This window comes from Falco rusticolus, chromosome 1, assembly GCF_015220075.1.
Source record: "Falco rusticolus isolate bFalRus1 chromosome 1, bFalRus1.pri, whole genome shotgun sequence".
Taxonomy (NCBI): Eukaryota; Metazoa; Chordata; class Aves; order Falconiformes; family Falconidae; genus Falco; species Falco rusticolus.
The window spans coordinates 27,585,856-27,601,370 of NC_051187.1; the positions used below are offsets into that span (position 1 = coordinate 27,585,856).

The 15,515-nt window shown below is 59.5% G+C and overlaps 1 protein-coding gene across 3 annotated transcripts in view; it reads left to right on the forward strand.

Annotated features, from left to right (window-relative positions):
- Window positions 1-10,059, forward strand: part of SEZ6L (seizure related 6 homolog like) — a 50,611-nt gene extending 40,552 nt beyond the window's left edge. For 2 of the 3 annotated variants that reach the window (XM_037375274.1, XM_037375273.1), the window contains 11 exons: window positions 526-692; window positions 1,245-1,439; window positions 1,520-1,658; window positions 4,230-4,426; window positions 5,667-5,861; window positions 5,997-6,188; window positions 6,410-6,604; window positions 7,335-7,367; window positions 7,518-7,632; window positions 7,892-7,994; window positions 8,313-10,059. In XM_037375274.1, the coding sequence (XP_037231171.1) occupies window positions 526-692; window positions 1,245-1,439; window positions 1,520-1,658; window positions 4,230-4,426; window positions 5,667-5,861; window positions 5,997-6,188; window positions 6,410-6,604; window positions 7,335-7,367; window positions 7,518-7,632; window positions 7,892-7,994; window positions 8,313-8,342 (1,561 nt within the window). In that variant the 3' untranslated portion in view covers window positions 8,343-10,059. The remainder of the gene's footprint in view (window positions 1-525; window positions 693-1,244; window positions 1,440-1,519; window positions 1,659-4,229; window positions 4,427-5,666; window positions 5,862-5,996; window positions 6,189-6,409; window positions 6,605-7,334; window positions 7,368-7,517; window positions 7,633-7,891; window positions 7,995-8,312) is intronic. The other variant, XM_037375275.1, reaches the window with a different exon arrangement.
- Window positions 10,060-15,515: the final 5,456 nt, after the last annotated feature.

Here is a 15,515-nt window from a genome sequence, read left to right on the forward strand (position 1 = left end):
GGAGCAAAAAGAGCTGCAAGAGGCAGGCACAGAGCACCAGCCTGTGCTTCCCAAGGCCCTGCACTTTGTGCCAGGGGATCTTGCAGGTCTTCTGATCTCACTAGCGGTTGGAAAGATGCAGTGTGCTGTGTCACACCCCTCCTTTCCTCCCCCCAAATACCCAATGCCCAGCACAGCTCAGCATTATGGCACAAGAAACTGCAAATCCCATGCTATCAGCATCCGTAACGCAAAGCCCACGCTTATGGTGCTGATGCTTGTGTTTAAGCAGCATTAACATTCAGTCTGGTAACAGGCAGTAAAGCAGGTTTATGGCTTGTAGTAAAGTCAAAGAATAAAGCCCCTGTTTATGACACAGTAAAAGAGACTTATCTGGCTGGTGAATTTTTGTTTGCACAATTTCTTTAAAATGCCATATTCTGGGAGCACTGGAGAGCGGGTGCTGGTGAGGAGGGGGGCTGTGTCATGCTCTGGGGGTGTGTGGGGACACTTCTCCCATGTAATGTACTGTGTCCTCCCGTGCAGGATGGTGGTGTACAGCGGGGACACGAACCAGTCTGCCGTCCTCTACGACTCCCTGCGTGCCGACAGTGTGCCCTTCGAAGGGGTGATCAGTGACGGCTCCTCCATCAGGATTGACTTCCTCGCGGAGGAGCCTGCAGCTGCCACGTCTTTCAACATACGCTTTGAAGGTGATGTGCTCTCATTTTGGTACCCCTGAAAGCAGCAGGCTGGCCTCAGCCAGTGATCCTGTGCCTCAGGATGTTTGGGCAATTAACAGGGATACAGCTGTAGGAAGGGTCTTGGCTGCCCCTGGCATGGGCAAACATGGTGCTCTGCTGTGCCACTGTCCCTGTGCTGCTGTATTAGTCCCGCAGGAGCCCCACGCCTCTGAGCAAGCTCAGTAACGCAGTAATCCCAGGGTGGATTGCTCAGCAAATACAGCAACTGGCAACACAGTGAGTGTTACTGATGGTGATACACAATGGAAGTGGGGTTTGGTTAAGCCTTCATGGCTCAGGACAGATAAACTGTTGTTAATCCTAATTGCCTGTAAAATACGCTGTGGAAGAGGCCATCCGTGCACGGCAGGGTTGGAGGGATGGGTTTCTAGCTGGGGCCAGCAGCAGAGCGCAGGGCTCATCTAACAAACCCCCAGAGGTGAGTGTGTGAGGAGCGGGGGAAGGCAGCGCGTCCCCCAGCCAGCTCCATGCCCCTATGGCTAACGGCGGGTTCTCTTCCAGCCTTCGAGCGTGGCCACTGCTACGAGCCCTACATCCAGAACGGGAACTTCACCACCTCCGACCCCACCTACAACCTGGGCACCACCGTGGAGTTCACGTGTGACCCTGGGCACTCCCTGGAGCAGGGCCCCGCTGTCATCGAGTGCGTCAACATGCGGGACCCATACTGGAATGACACGGAGCCGCTGTGCCGAGGTCAGTCCTTGCACCGTGGGGCAATGTTGGGTAGTGTGTGCCAACGACGGCTGAGCCCTGCCTGCCTCTTGCTCCCACAGCCATGTGTGGTGGGGAGCTGACTGCCGTGGCCGGGGTGATCCTGTCCCCAAACTGGCCGGAGCCCTATGCGGAGGGGGAGGACTGCATCTGGAGGATCCACGTTGGCGAGGAGAAGCGGCTCTTCCTGGACATCCAGCTGTGAGTAGCTCAGGACCCTGGTGCCTATCTCTGCCCTGCCAGTGCTCAGCCTGCTTTGGTGCAGTATCTCCACTCCCCTCGCCCCAAGGACCCGCACTGTTTCCCTGTTCTCCCCCTCAGAGCTTTCCTAACCTCCTGTGATGCACTTGGCACCCAGGGGGAGGTCCAGGGCAGTACCCAGTGCTGCTCCCTGAGTTTAAAGCTCTGTTAAACCATCCATTGCAGTAGTTAATTGTTCCTGAGATGGCTTCTGAACTCCTCCAGAGCGAAACCACAGGCAGTTGGTGCCACAGCAGCATGCGGTCACGTGCAGCTCAGAGTGACACACAGTGCCATCACAAACTGGTTTGTACGGGGCTAGGAAAGTCTGGGACATCCATGAGATGGAAACCTCAGCTCGGTCTTTGGCTTGAATGTGATAGAGGCACTAAGGGAGGGTGAGAGGCAGAGGGAGGCTCTGCCCAGCCCTCTCTCCTGAGTCCTGCCTTCTTTCTCTTGTGGGACCAACATGTCTTCACAAAACACATCAGTTCCCCTCTTGACTGCCAGCCTGGTAATGCGCCTTTCGGTGACGTTGCTCGGAAAGCTGCAGGGAGCAGAGCAGAGCTACCAGCAAGCCCTGGCTGTGCTGTCCAGGCATGGGCAGGCACGGCAACACTCACTGCACATGCCGGGGGTCAGAGGGATATAGGATTCAATGCCAGGCTGGGAGCCCTTGGCATAATAATGCCGCTGATGCAAAGGGAATCTCCTTTGATGCTATTTTTGATTTTCAAGAGGGCACGTTTCAAGTAGGGGCTTAGAGTCATCAAGATTTTAAAGCTTCCTGTAAAATCACAAGTCAGAGCTCCCAGTGCACCTCTCCCAGCTTTGTGGGTGCTTGGGCTGAGCAGAACTGGAGGCCAAGTGATTTGAAGTCATCAGACATAAATGTCACTGAGGAAATCATGTTTGACAGAAAGCAGAGATTTACTACAAATGTCAGCTTGCCATGGGGATTAGCTGGGCGCCTTCCAAGAACATTCTTAATAAAACATTTGGGGATCAGCTCAGGCATCTCCAAACAAGGCTGAATTAGTCAGCCAACATGAAGGGCAGGGGTCCTGCAGTGACCAAGCGTGGCCTGGGCTCACAGGTATCGTGCATGCACGGCCGGCTGGATCCTGCCTGTGTGCAGGAGCCCAGGCTTCGCTGGGAAAGTTACTTCAGCCTGAAAGCTGATGGAGTGTCCTCCTGTGGGGCCAGCAGCATCTCAGTGCTCTCCCCCTGCCCCTCTTCCCCAGGGGAAGGGGAGGACGTGGTGTCTCTGCCCCAGCCCCTCCTATGCTGCCAGGTAGCAGAGCGCTGGGTGCTGGCTGTGCTCCCCAGCACCGCTGAGCCTCACCAGCACCCAGGATGGGGCAGGATGAGCAAGGGGAAGGCGAAGTCTGTGCCCACTTTGGGGGTGATGTGATCATTTCACCCACACCACCAGCACTGAACAGGCAGCCCGTGGTGGGGCTGCAGGGACTGCAGTGGCAGGCAAAACAGCCTGGCAGCAGGGCTGGCTGCCGGGGCGGGGGGCGGCGGGGCAAGGTTTGCTCCGGGATGTGCATCCATCACCTGCCCTTCGCCTGAGAGCGAGGAGAGAGCCCCTGGTCCCCTCCTGCCCGAGGGGCAGCCGCATCCCTGCTGCAAAGGGCGCGGAGGGGGCTGCTGCGGGTGCTGGCCCTGGCTCTGCAGCAGGGTTGGCTGCCTGCCCGGCCTGCGTCCCCTGCCCCGCCTGCCCCCCCTGCGCCCCCTGCCCCCCTGCCCCCCCTGCCCGGCATCCCGCCGCCCGCCCCGCCCCGAGTGCCCCGCCCCGCCCCGCCCCGCCCCGCCCGCGCCGCCGCGCGCCATCCGCGGTCCGGCACCGCTCTCTGCTGGCCGGGCCCGGGCGGGGAGCGGGGAGCGCCCGGCGCGGGGGCAGAGCTGAGCAAGGCGGGGGCGCCGCGGGGGGACGGCACTTTGCACGCCGTGGGCAGGGTCCGGTGTGGCGGGTACCGGTCCGTCACGGCGCTTTGGGCCGCCCCCGCCCGAGCAGCCGCCGCACTCGGCACGGGGAGGGGGCCGGGGTGAGCTCTGGCGGGGGGGGCTGCCGGCAAAGCAGCGCTGCTGGCCTGCTGGGGCCGGGCCACAGCACAGCGCTTGCCCAGCCTGCCTGGGGATGGGACAGGGGTGGGATGGGATGGAATGGCACAGGGATGGGGATGCAGATGCCGATGGGACTGGGACAGTGATGGGGATGGGGATGGAAAAGGAATCACCATCCCTGGAAGTATTTAAAAAACATGTAGATGTGGTGCTTAGGGACATGGTTTAGTGGCAGACTTGGCAGTCCGGGGTTAACAGCTGGACTTGATGATCTCAAAGCTCTTTTCCAACCTAAATGATTCTGTGATGGGGATAGGGGTGGGGACAGGCCACAATGCAGGTTCGTTGCACTGCAGTGCTGGAGTAGGCAGTCACCTCACTGCCCCTTCAGCCCAACACCATCGTGTCCTACCTGGGCTCCCTGCCCAAGCTGCTCTCTAACCAAGCTCTCCTTTCCAGCCTGAACCTCACCAACAGTGACATCCTCACCATTTACGATGGGGATGAGCTCACTGCTCACATCCTGGGGCAGTATGTCGGCAGCAGCGGCCCCCAAAAGCTGTATTCCTCCAGCCCCGATCTCACCATCCAGTTCCACTCAGACCCTGCTGGGCTCATCTTTGGGAAGGGGCAAGGATTCATCATGAACTACATAGGTAGGAAAAGCAGGGTGCTGGGTGTGTCCCCTGCTCTGCCGCTGCAGTGCAGGTGGCAACTGTGACATGCAGCTGGACCACGCTGTCCAGGTGCCAGGTTTGGAAGCAGGAAGAATTGCTGTGACACCAACACTTCTTTCCACGTCCCACCAAGCTCCTGCAGAACCCCCCAGCCTCACTGCAGGTCTCTGAGTCAGACAGCTCTGGGGTGTCCCTGTGTGTCTCCCCTCTTCCAGGCTGGCAAGAAGACAGTGGCATTTTTGGTCCCTGTTGGCCCTGGTTTGGCCCCGTGCAGAGAAGAACAGGGAAAGAAATTGCTGGAACTGGGGATGCAGGATCCACTCGCACTCTCTGTCAGGCAAGAAGCTGATGGTACTGAGGCACTGCAGCAAGGTTTCCTCCTAAAGGAGGTTACTGAAGGCAGTCCCCAGGTGGGCTCCTGAGATGGATGTTCCCAGATCACAGCTCCTTGCTCCAGAGAGGCTTAGACTACATCTGGAGATGCCTGTTTGCATCGTCCTTTGGTGCAGCCATGTCTGCCAGACTGGGGTGGCTGGTGCCCAAGGAAGGGACAAGGACTGGGAAGGGCACTTCTTCCCCACGGCTGCCCGCAGTCTTGCTGCCTGCCTCTCCCTGCACCTGTCTTCCCCTGGCAGACTTCTTCCAAGTGTGTTTTCTTCCCACTGCTGACAGCTCTGGTTATGACAAACCAGATCTGCAATGCAGATCACCTGCGAGGCTGCAGGTCCCCTCCTCGGTGCACTGCAGCACATGCGGCCGAGCTCAGCTGTGGACACGGGGCTGGGGAAAGCAGGGCAGAAACCCCTCACCGGAGCAAACCAGCCGTGCCGTGACCATGGCATCTGCACCATTCCTCTCCTGCTCCTGCAGCCAGAGCTGAGCTTGGTGTTCCCAGGCTGCTCTTTGTGTCCTGACCCCAGCACAGACACTGCTCTTTTTCCATCAGCACAGTCCTTCGCCCACTTGTAGGGTCAGGGCTGGGGAGGCTTTAAAGAGCCCGTTACCCACGTGGTGCCCCTTGCCTCTGCCCAGGGGATGCCACCCGTGGACTGGGCTGCCGGCTGTGGCTGTGCCATTTGTGGTGCGTGGGGCTGGAGGGCTCTCAGGGAGGGACAGGCACTTGGGGAAGTGCTGTGGGTCCACACGCAGTGGGTCCAAGGAAGGCTGTGCCGTGGGGTCCCACTTGTTGGGTGACAGCCAGCATCTCTCTTGGCTGCAGAGGTGTCCCGCAATGACTCCTGCTCTGACCTGCCCGAGATCCAGAATGGCTGGAAGACCACATCGCACACGGAGCTGGTGAGAGGGGCCAAGATCACCTACCAGTGCGACCCGGGCTATGACATCGTGGGAAGCGACACCCTCACCTGCCAGTGGGACCTCAGCTGGAGCAGTGACCCCCCCTTCTGTGAAAAGAGTAAGTGCTCTGGGCAACGCGCTGCTGTCCCCATCACATCACATCACATCACATCACATCACACACCACTTTGTACGGCTGCTGGTCCCCGCTGCCATGCCAGGACTCCCCTCTCAGACAACCTGTTTTCCCCAGTTATGTACTGCACAGACCCAGGGGAGGTGGAGCACTCGACCCGCCTCATCTCCGACCCGGTGCTGCTGGTGGGAACCACCATCCAGTACACGTGCAACCCAGGCTTCGTGCTGGAGGGCAGCTCATTGCTGACCTGCTACAGCCGCGAGACGGGGACACCCATCTGGACCTCGCGGCTCCCACACTGCGTCTGTAAGTTCGGGCCATTTCCCACAGCTCGGCTCTTCTGCCTGGGGGTCCTGGGAAGCCCTGCCCTGCAGCTGGGACCTTCCCCAGCCCCATGGGGTGGAGCAGAGCTTTGAGCTACCTGAAAGCGGGATGGGGTGAGATCTTGGGTGCTTCCCTGCTGCCACCCAGGCTCCTTCTCTCCCTTGGCAGCCCTGGGGCTCACTCTGAGATGTGTTCCCTTGCAGCTGAGGAGTCACTGGCCTGTGATAATCCAGGATTGCCAGAAAACGGCTACCAAATACTTTATAAGCGCCTTTACTTGCCAGGAGAGTCCTTGACCTTCATGTGCTATGAGGGCTTTGAACTCATGGGGGAGGTTACCATCAAATGCATCCTGGGCCAGCCGTCCCACTGGAGCGGACCCCTGCCCATCTGCAAAGGTAACAGCAGTGGTCGCTGGGGAGGTGCGGGGACCGGCAATTCCTCTGACCCCAACCTGGGACAGCCGAGCGACCTCCGTCTGGGGCTGCAGACCCCCAGCGGTTCTCTAGCTGGGAGCTAAGGTCATCTGAGACCTGAGTGCTTTTCTGGATTTGTGCTGAGCAAGCTCTGCTGCCCCGGGGAGGGGGAGCAAACCCTCCGGCCCCGTGCCGTGCCGTGGTGCAGGGCAAGCCTTGCTACTTGCTTGCTTTCTTTGCTGCTTCCCATAGCGGCTTGCTCAGACTCAGCAGGGATGCTGTCCTTGGGCACCCACTGAGATGGGAGAGCTCAGCCCTAGGAAACCCTCTAGGTGCTGGTCTGAGTAAGGTCTGGGGTTAGTGTGCTTTCTGGACGCTGGAGAACCCTCCATTGTGCCTAAGCTGCAGGGATAAATTGTTCTTAATTACTACTTTGAGAATAAGTGGAGACCTTGTCTCTTGGGCAGCAGGGCTCTCTGGAGGGTACCACCACCCCAGGCAGAGCCGTCCTCCAGGTGTCTCGCTTGCTCAACCCCCTCAGCCCCATGCACCTGCTTACAGAGACTGAGAGCTTATTAAAAACTGAAAGTTTGCAGCGTGGCTTGGAACCAAATGGGGCAGGGAAAGCCTGGGCCTGGGCTCCCCATGCGGCCAACACCTGCCAGCCAGTCAAACCCAGTTACATAGCAGTAACTCTCCGTTTCTCTTCCAGTGAATCAGGACAGCTTTGAACATGCTCTGGAAGGTGAGTGACTTGCATTTGCTGGATGAGCCCTGTGCAGGGCCCTCAGCCAGAGCCTGTGTGGAGCCCAAGGGGAGGGTGGGGAGAAGCAGAGGCAGAGAGGGGATCACAAGGTGCTTGCAAATGCCAACATAATAGATCTTGTCCTTTTAGTAGCAGAAGCTGCTGCAGAGACATCGCTCGAGGGGGGAAATATGGCCTTAGCCATATTCATCCCGGTGCTGATCATCTCCTTGCTGCTGGGAGGAGCGTACATCTATCTCACAAGGTGGGGTGCAGAGTCAGGCTGGGGGGCTGGTGGCAGAGCCCCCTGGGGATGTGGCCAAGGCTGGCTCAGCATCACTATGCCCTTGCCAGCCGCACACCCTGGGCACGGTCCCAGGGAGCCAGGCATTGAGCTCCCACTCTGGGGTCCCTGGAGTGCTGGTGGGGAGCTGGCATGGGGGGGATGTGGAAGGACGGGGGTGGTTGTACTTTGTTCTGGGGTTGTGCTGTGCAGCCCAGGGACTCTTGCGTCTCCCTCACAGGTGTCGGTACTACTCCAGCCTCCGCCTGCCCCTCATGTACTCCCACCCCTACAGCCAGATCACAGTAGAAACAGAGTTCGACAACCCGATTTATGAGACAGGGGTGAGTCCTGCTGTGCCCGTTCCTCTCTGGGGACCGTCGTGCTGAGGAAGTGCGGGTTTTGCCAGGTGTGCAGCAGTAGGATGAGTCCAGCCATCCTGGTGCTGAGTAACGGGGCAGGAGGCTCCATCCCCGTCGGTTGCTCCCGAGGGGCCCGCTGGGCTCCAGCAGACAGGAGGAGGCAAAGGGGGCTGCGGGGTCCTGGTAGGCACTGCTTCCCTGCGAGCAAAATGACACCCAGGGCTTCTCTTGCCGCCTGGGAATGGGAAGATTATCCTGAAATGCAGCTGCTGCCCTCAACTGGCTTTTTCTTCTTTTCAGGAAACAAGAGAATATGAAGTTTCGATATAAGGACATCGGTAAGAGAGTCTCCGGCTGCGAACTTAATGTGCTCTCATAGAACTTCCTCAGTAACTAATCCAGAGACCACGTGGAGTTTGGTTGGACCCCTGGACCTGCTGTTGTCTTTCCTTTTGCCTCTTTATTGAAGATTTTACTGTTTTCTTCACTGTATTTATTCTATTTAAACTGCGATAGGTGTGCTGCAGAGCCCTGGGCACAGGCAGCAGTGGGAGCCGGGGCAGAGCCAGGTCCCGGCGAGGCCAGGGCAGTGTGGGGGCACATGGTGTCCCCCCCGGCACAGCGGCACGGCAGCACGTCCCCTGGCACTGTCCACACACGTGCAGGGTTTTTTTTGCGGTTCTGATGTTGTTAAAAATTAAAAATGTCTCCATTGCAAGAGCCTGCAGTTGATTGCTGGGAGCTGAGGTAGGCGCAGCGTTTGCCACAGGGTCCTGCTGGCACTGCCAGCCCTGCCAGTCCTGCAGCTCCCGGCTCCCCGAGCCCCCAGTGGGACCTGCAAGGCGGGGGCTCGGGGGCCTCTGTGCCACCAGTGCAGGGACCATCCTCACTGTGGGGAAGTGGAGCGTGGCTCAGGAAAGCCGCCCGCCAGTGCGGAGCCCTGCTTGCTGTGCCGGGGAGCAGGGGACAGCCTGGCACACACGAGGTACACGCCACTTTCTTTTCCCATTTTGCTTTGGATGCTGGAGAGGCAGTGACCCAGGACCCACAGCTCTACGGAGAAGCACTAACCAGTGCCCCCCAGCAGCCCAGCCCAGCAGGGCACTGCCGGGGAGCCATGCGCAGCCTCCCTGCAGCAAAGGGGAGCTCCGCAGCCAGTGCCTCTTTGCTCACAACAGTTGTTCCTCAAACACTTGCCATGACCCATGCCAGGAACCCCCCGATCCCACTAAAGGCTGGAGGTCACCCCTTGCCCCCAGGTAGCATCTCAGGGTAAGCAGGATGGACTGGGCTCCTTGCTACCACTCCCGCCAGCTGCGGAGCTCCCCTTTGCTGCAGGAGGGTCCGCTGCCTACCCCAGTGTGTGGGCAGCCACACCAGCAATGGTGCCAGGCAGAGATGGAGGCAGCACAGCCCACTTGGTGCTTCCCACCCAGACCCCCGTGGGTTTGCAGCTCCCACCCGAACCCCCTGGGCTGGCACCTTGCTGGGCCTCGCAGCTGGGCAGGAGATGAGGAGGGGCAGGGGAAGAAGGTAGAGGTTTTTTGGGGTAGAAATAACAGGCAGGCAGCATGGCCAGGCTCTGGCACGGGAGACCAGCCTGCAGGGAGCAGAACAGGCAGAAGTCAGCTCATCAAAGCTGGGCCCATCACAGGCAAGTCCCAGTTCAAGCCTCAGCATCCCCCGCACTCCTTTGCTGCCTTCACCCCTGCCAGAGCCAGACACTGGTGGGGCTGCCCCCCATCTGCAGGGACACAGACCCCAAAGGGCCATCTCCTCCCCAGGCCCCCCATGCTGCCAGCCCCCCAGGCAGCGAAGCCACCAATGTGTCCTTGGCTGCTGATGTCCTTCTTTTGTCCTTGTAGAACAGCAATTGTAACCATGGGAGGCTGGTTTAGTTTTGGGACGGTTAGTGCATCTCTGCAGTGTACAGCTGAGACTTAGTTTTTTTCCTTTAAAAACAATGAATGTGTGTTTGTAATTTGTAAAGGTTAAAAAAAAAAAGAAAAGAAAAAAAAAGAAAAAAATGTGCCAAAAATGTACTAAGCATTTCATTTCCCTTCATACATGTCTGTTTTTATAAGAACAATGTGAAAATTGCTGGGATTAAATATTTTTGAACATGATGAAGTACTTCCGTGGGAAGCTCTAGCTTTCAATATAACCTCAATACAAATTGTTCTGTATTTTTAAATGTCTGAGATAAGTTTGCAGAGACCTGGACAGCAGGCAGGCCCTGCTGCACAGGTGCAGGGGGCTACAGAGGGGCAGGAGAGGCCGAGTGCCGCACACCTTGCTGCAGGATGGCGGCCACATGCCTCTGGCTTGGCTCTGTGTGGTTTCCAGGGGCCAGATCCTGAGCTAGCCAAGCCCTGCGGGAACATGGGGTGAGTTGGTATGACCCTGGGGGCGTTTCATCTCCTCGGGACACCCCACGGGAGCTAGCACTGGCTCCCCCCACACCCAGCCTCATCCCTTTCCTGAGCGTTGCCCGTGCTGCAGCCACAGCGATGCCTCATGAGGCGGGTGGAGGGTCCTGCCCTGAGGTGTGGGGACCACACTGGAGACCCATGGACAGAGGATGTGCAGAAGGTTTGGGGTGGAGACCCATGGCCGTGTCACAGAGGATGTGCAGAACGAGGGAGCCCTGTCAGCAAAGCCCCTCAGGGCAGGAGGCCTTTGGGGACCCATCCTGCCTGTGCCCTGCTCACCCTGCAGCACAGGCTGTCACCCAGCAGCTCCACGGCACGTGTGCCAGCTGGGGCAGGGGAGCTCCCCAAAAGCACAGGGAGAACATGGGTGGGGGGCTTCCTCGCCTGCCCCTGTACAGCTCTGCACCGGCTGCATCCTGCACTGCTGCAGTGTGGAGCAGGCAGGCACAGCTCCAGAAAGATCTCAGGGCTGGGTGGGAAAAATGGGGAGCCTCTCTGGGCTGAGCTGCTCCAGTGGGAGCTCATCTCTGCCCCCCACCTGCAGGAGGTTTCTCCCCCAAGCAGCCCTCTGAAAGCCAGCCAGGCCCTGCCGCATCCCTGGAGAGCCGAAAACATAAAAAGCATCAGGTGTGCACAGGGCAGGGTCCTGCCTGGGGGAACCCCAGCTGCCTGCGGGATGGCCCCAAGCATGGCCCCGCTCCAGGAGCATGGTGATGGGATGGCTGCTGTCATTGCCTTGCTAAGGAGCAGGGCCACTGGGAAATCCCAGGATAAATACCTTTTCCTGACACCTGCAGAGTCCCAGGTTTCCCTGGCAGTGGCGATGGCCAGCAGGGAGGGACAGGGATGCACAGTTCACCCAGCACCCTGGGAAATGCCCAGGGAAACCTGGGGCTGCCCGTCCATCCCTGCCCCTCCCCACATGAAACAATAAAATAATCCTGCACTCTCCAAATGTGCTTTTTAAAAAGGTTATGATGTGACATAAGACAATAGCTTCGTCTAGCAGCTGTCAGGCTAATGCACAGGGGGGCGAAGGAGCCAAGGCTCTGATGCAGAGCATTCCCGAGGGAGGAAGCTTGGGTTATTTTTGGACAGAGATTGCAAGAGAATTAAAATGAAGAGGGAAAAAAAAAAAAAATCTTGATGCTGCTGTTCCTCCTCCGTGACGTAAAGCAGGAACCAATCTCTGGCCTCGAGCTTTGTGCTGCAGATTAAGCTTTGTCTGGGCACAGCAGCCACAGCCATTACCCACCTCTCCCCTGTGGCAGGCGCGAGTGGATGACACAGTGTGCTTGTCCCCTGGCAGTCACGTAGCCAAGGGACCCCCACGTCCACCCACCTGAGCTCAAGGGCAGAGCAGCAGGGACCCCTCGCCTCCTTCCCGTCCCTGCCCAGCCCCAGCGCAGGGGCTTGCAGTCCTCAGCCGGATTTCACACAGCCATTCCTTGGTTGCGTTCCTGCGCCATGGCCCATCGCGGGGTTATTTCTCAGCAGGAGCCAAAGCAGTCGGCGAAGCATGCTAAGGACAGAGAGCTGGGGCACCAGTGGGGCCCCAGCCCCCCTGCTCTGCTAAGGGCAGACCGGTCATGGGGTGCCCGTGGTCACTGGTGTCAGCGGTGACAGAGCCCTGGGGCTGGCGCTGGCACCCTTCAGTGCAGAGGGAAAACAGCAGTAGGGTGGAATATGATCAAAGAGGAAAGAGCAGGGGGCTCGGGGCTGGGCTGGCAGAGGGGGCTGGCAGCACAGCAATGCCCAGAGGTGGAAATGCTGAGGGACGAACACAGGGCTGAGCAGTAAAGCCATGCTCCGAGGATCCTGCTCATTGCCTGGGCACAAGCTGGTCAGGAGGGGACTCAGGGAACAGGAGCCTGTGCAGTGTGGGTCTCCTCAGCTCGGGAAGCACAGGGAGGGCCCCCCCCGGGAGCACTGTCCCAGCTCCAGCCTAAACGCTCGGGGAAATCCTGGCCCTGGCAGAACACAAGCACAGGTTTGGCTGCAGCCACATCCTGGCAACGGCTCAGGGGGACACCGGGTGGTGTCTGCCCCAGGAGTACATCTCAGGAAAGGGAGAAGGGATCACTGGAGCCAGAAGGCTGCCACACAGACAGGGTTCCTGCCAGGGTGCCGCTGGGCAGATCTGTGCCAAGTGCATCCCAGGGCTGTTCCCAGCCCTTCTGCCGTGAGATAGTTCCTGTGCCTGCTCTTGCTGCCTGCTTGGCCCCTGCCAGACCCTTCTGTCCCTGCCTGGAGCCCCGTCACCCTTCCTGGTGCTCAGGTGCTAGCAGCGGGGCAGGGCTCACGCCTCCATCCCGCAGCTGCCCCATGGCTGTGGGCACCGGCAAGGGAGCGGCTGCAGAGGCAGGGCTGTGGGGTGGGTGCTTGGGGTGCTGCAGGCTGGGGTCCTGCTTGCAGTGCTCCAGGGGATCCCAGCTGAGCCATCCCAGCACCCCTGCCTCCCAGGAATGACCCTCCCCAGACTGGGGAATCACCGAGGCCAAAGTTCAGAGGGACCTGTGAAGCACAAACCCAAGAGGAGGCTGGCAGCAGAATTAACCCTCGCAGCACCCCTGCCAGCCCCTCAGAAGAGCACAGGGCAGAGGCATCCAGCCCCTGCACCCTCAGCGTGTGGCAGGCATGGGTGGTGCAGGATGTGTTGCAAGAAACCTCTGTGCTGCATGCTGTGGACTTAGTATTACTGGGGAAATGCACACCAGGGACTCAGGATGAGACCCCCAGTCCTGCAGACCTCCAATTCCGCCTTATCTCCCCGGAGCTATGGGAAAGCTGCACAGCAGACCGGTTGCTGGAATGTGTGCAGTGTTGGGAAGGCGGTTGCTACACCTGAAGGGTGAGGAACACCAGATGACATCCTAAAGGCAGAGGAAAGACAGGGGCAGCTCATCCCACAGAGACAAGATGAGCAGCAGAGCTGAGGATCAGGGTCTGGAGGGGCCCAACAGGGAGCAGAGAGCAGAAGGCAGACAGAGGGAAGAAAGGATGGGAGAGTCCAGAGCCTGGTGCCAAGAGCCAGCAGACTCTGTGACTGCCAACAGAAGGATGTGCTGTCTGCCAAGAGCAGGCAGGAGCTACGGGGTGAGGCTGAGATGGGTCTGGGAAAGAGCAGGAAGGAATAAACTCACCCTTCTTTCACCCTGCAACATGCAACACTGCCAGAGCCCTGCAGAAGCAAACTGGGGTGGGGATGTGCTTGCGGTAGCACAGGGAAACAGCAGGAACAGACAGGATGCAACAATGTGCCAGGAGAGAAAGCAAGGTGCAACTTAGGTCTGCGGCAGGTGGGGATGAGGTTGCTCCAAAGCAAGCACACACACCTGAGGGGCTGAGCAGAGCAGCCTTTACTTCACTTCTAAAACCCAGCCCAAGCTGTGATGGGTAGCTACCTGCAGCCATAGGCTGGCTACCTGCAGCATGCAGGCACCGGATGGCAAAACCTGTGAAACCAGGCAGGGCTTCTCCCACATCGACACACGTCCCATGCAGCTCCACATGGCACTCTGCCACAGGGCAGGACAGCGCTGCCAGGGCTCTGCCTGCACCCGGGCTCTGCCTGCGCTCAGCTCAGCCCAGCAGCTCATCTGGCACTAGGGGGAAAGGTGGAGGGAGGGCTGGACCACTGGTGCTCCTGGGGACCCTGGATTTGGCAGTATTCACTTAGGTGAATGGGAAATGGAGTGGGGAGGAAAAAAGCAAGCAAGCAGGAAGCAGAGAGGCTCGTAACAAACTGTTTCTCCACCAGCACTTAAAAGTTGTTAAGGGACACCCAAAAAATACTACTTCCTCTTTGACCAATCTGCAAAGCTGGTCTCCTCTTTTCCATAGGGCCAAACCCTGGGCGCAAGGTCAGCTTAAAAAGGGAACGTTTTGCCAACCCCTTTGGCTGGTGGGACTGGCTGGCGCCAGGTGTGTGTGGGGAGGCTGCACTTCCAGTCCATCTGCTCCAAGTGCTGAACTGCTGCTGTTAGACATGGCTTTGGGCTGCTGGGGCTCTGCAGCTCCTGTGCCCGCTGCCTGCGGGCTCTCAAAGGCAACTCCCAGGAGCTGAAGCTGCCATGGCCTGGGAGCCTCAGCCCCGACAGAACCCACAGCTGAATGAGGAAGCACCTTGGAGCAGTGGGAATGGGAACAGGAGATGCCAGCAGACAGGTTGTCATTTACTAGTGGAGGGACCCTCCTAACTTGAGTGGCAGGAATTGGCTGTGAGTGTAGAGGGGGGCTCACACACTTCTGCCACCCCCTGGGAATGCCCACATCCCCTGGGGCTGCCTCCCCAGGCATCTGCATCCATGGTGCTGCATCCCAGGTGCCCCCAGGCCAGCATCTCCTGCATCCTGGGAACAGCTTCCCTCCATCCCAGGTGCTGCAGCACACCCTCACATCCTTGTTGAGGCATCCCCTGGCTGCCTGCATCTTGGGCATTGCCTCCCTGGGTGCTCCTGTCCCCTGCATACCAGATGTGTGCATCCTTGAGGACCAGCAACCTCTGCATCCTGGGTGCTGCATCCCCAGATGCCTGTATCCCTGCAGTCCCTCCATCCCTGGGTGCCTGGACCCAGCATCCTGCTCATCCCAACTGCTACATCCTTAATAGTCTGTGTCCCTGGAGCCAGCCAGCATCCTGTCTCCTGGGCGCCTGCATCCTTTCTTGCATCCACCCCTGGGACAGCAGTCCCGGGGCCAGCATCCTCCGCATCCTGATGGGTGCAGCCCCCAGTGCCTGTATCCTTGGAGCCCGTTTTCCCTGCGTGTCCTCCTGCACCCCCATTCCCCACCCCGGTGCCTCTGCACCCCCTGCATCCCAGCTGCTGCAGCCTCAGGTGCCCGTGTCCCCGCGTCCCCGCACCCCGGGGTAGCCGCAGCCGGGATGGATGCTCCCCGAGGGGACCAGCACCTCACCCTCCCAGCGGCTCCGGCCCCAGGACCCCCACCCGGGTGCCGCAACCCCGTTGCTCCGGCCCCGCCCCGCCCGGCTGCGCGGTTGCGGGGGCGCGGCGCACCGCCCCGAGGCCGCGGCGAGGGGCGGGCGCGGAGGCGGGCGGGCGGGCGGTGC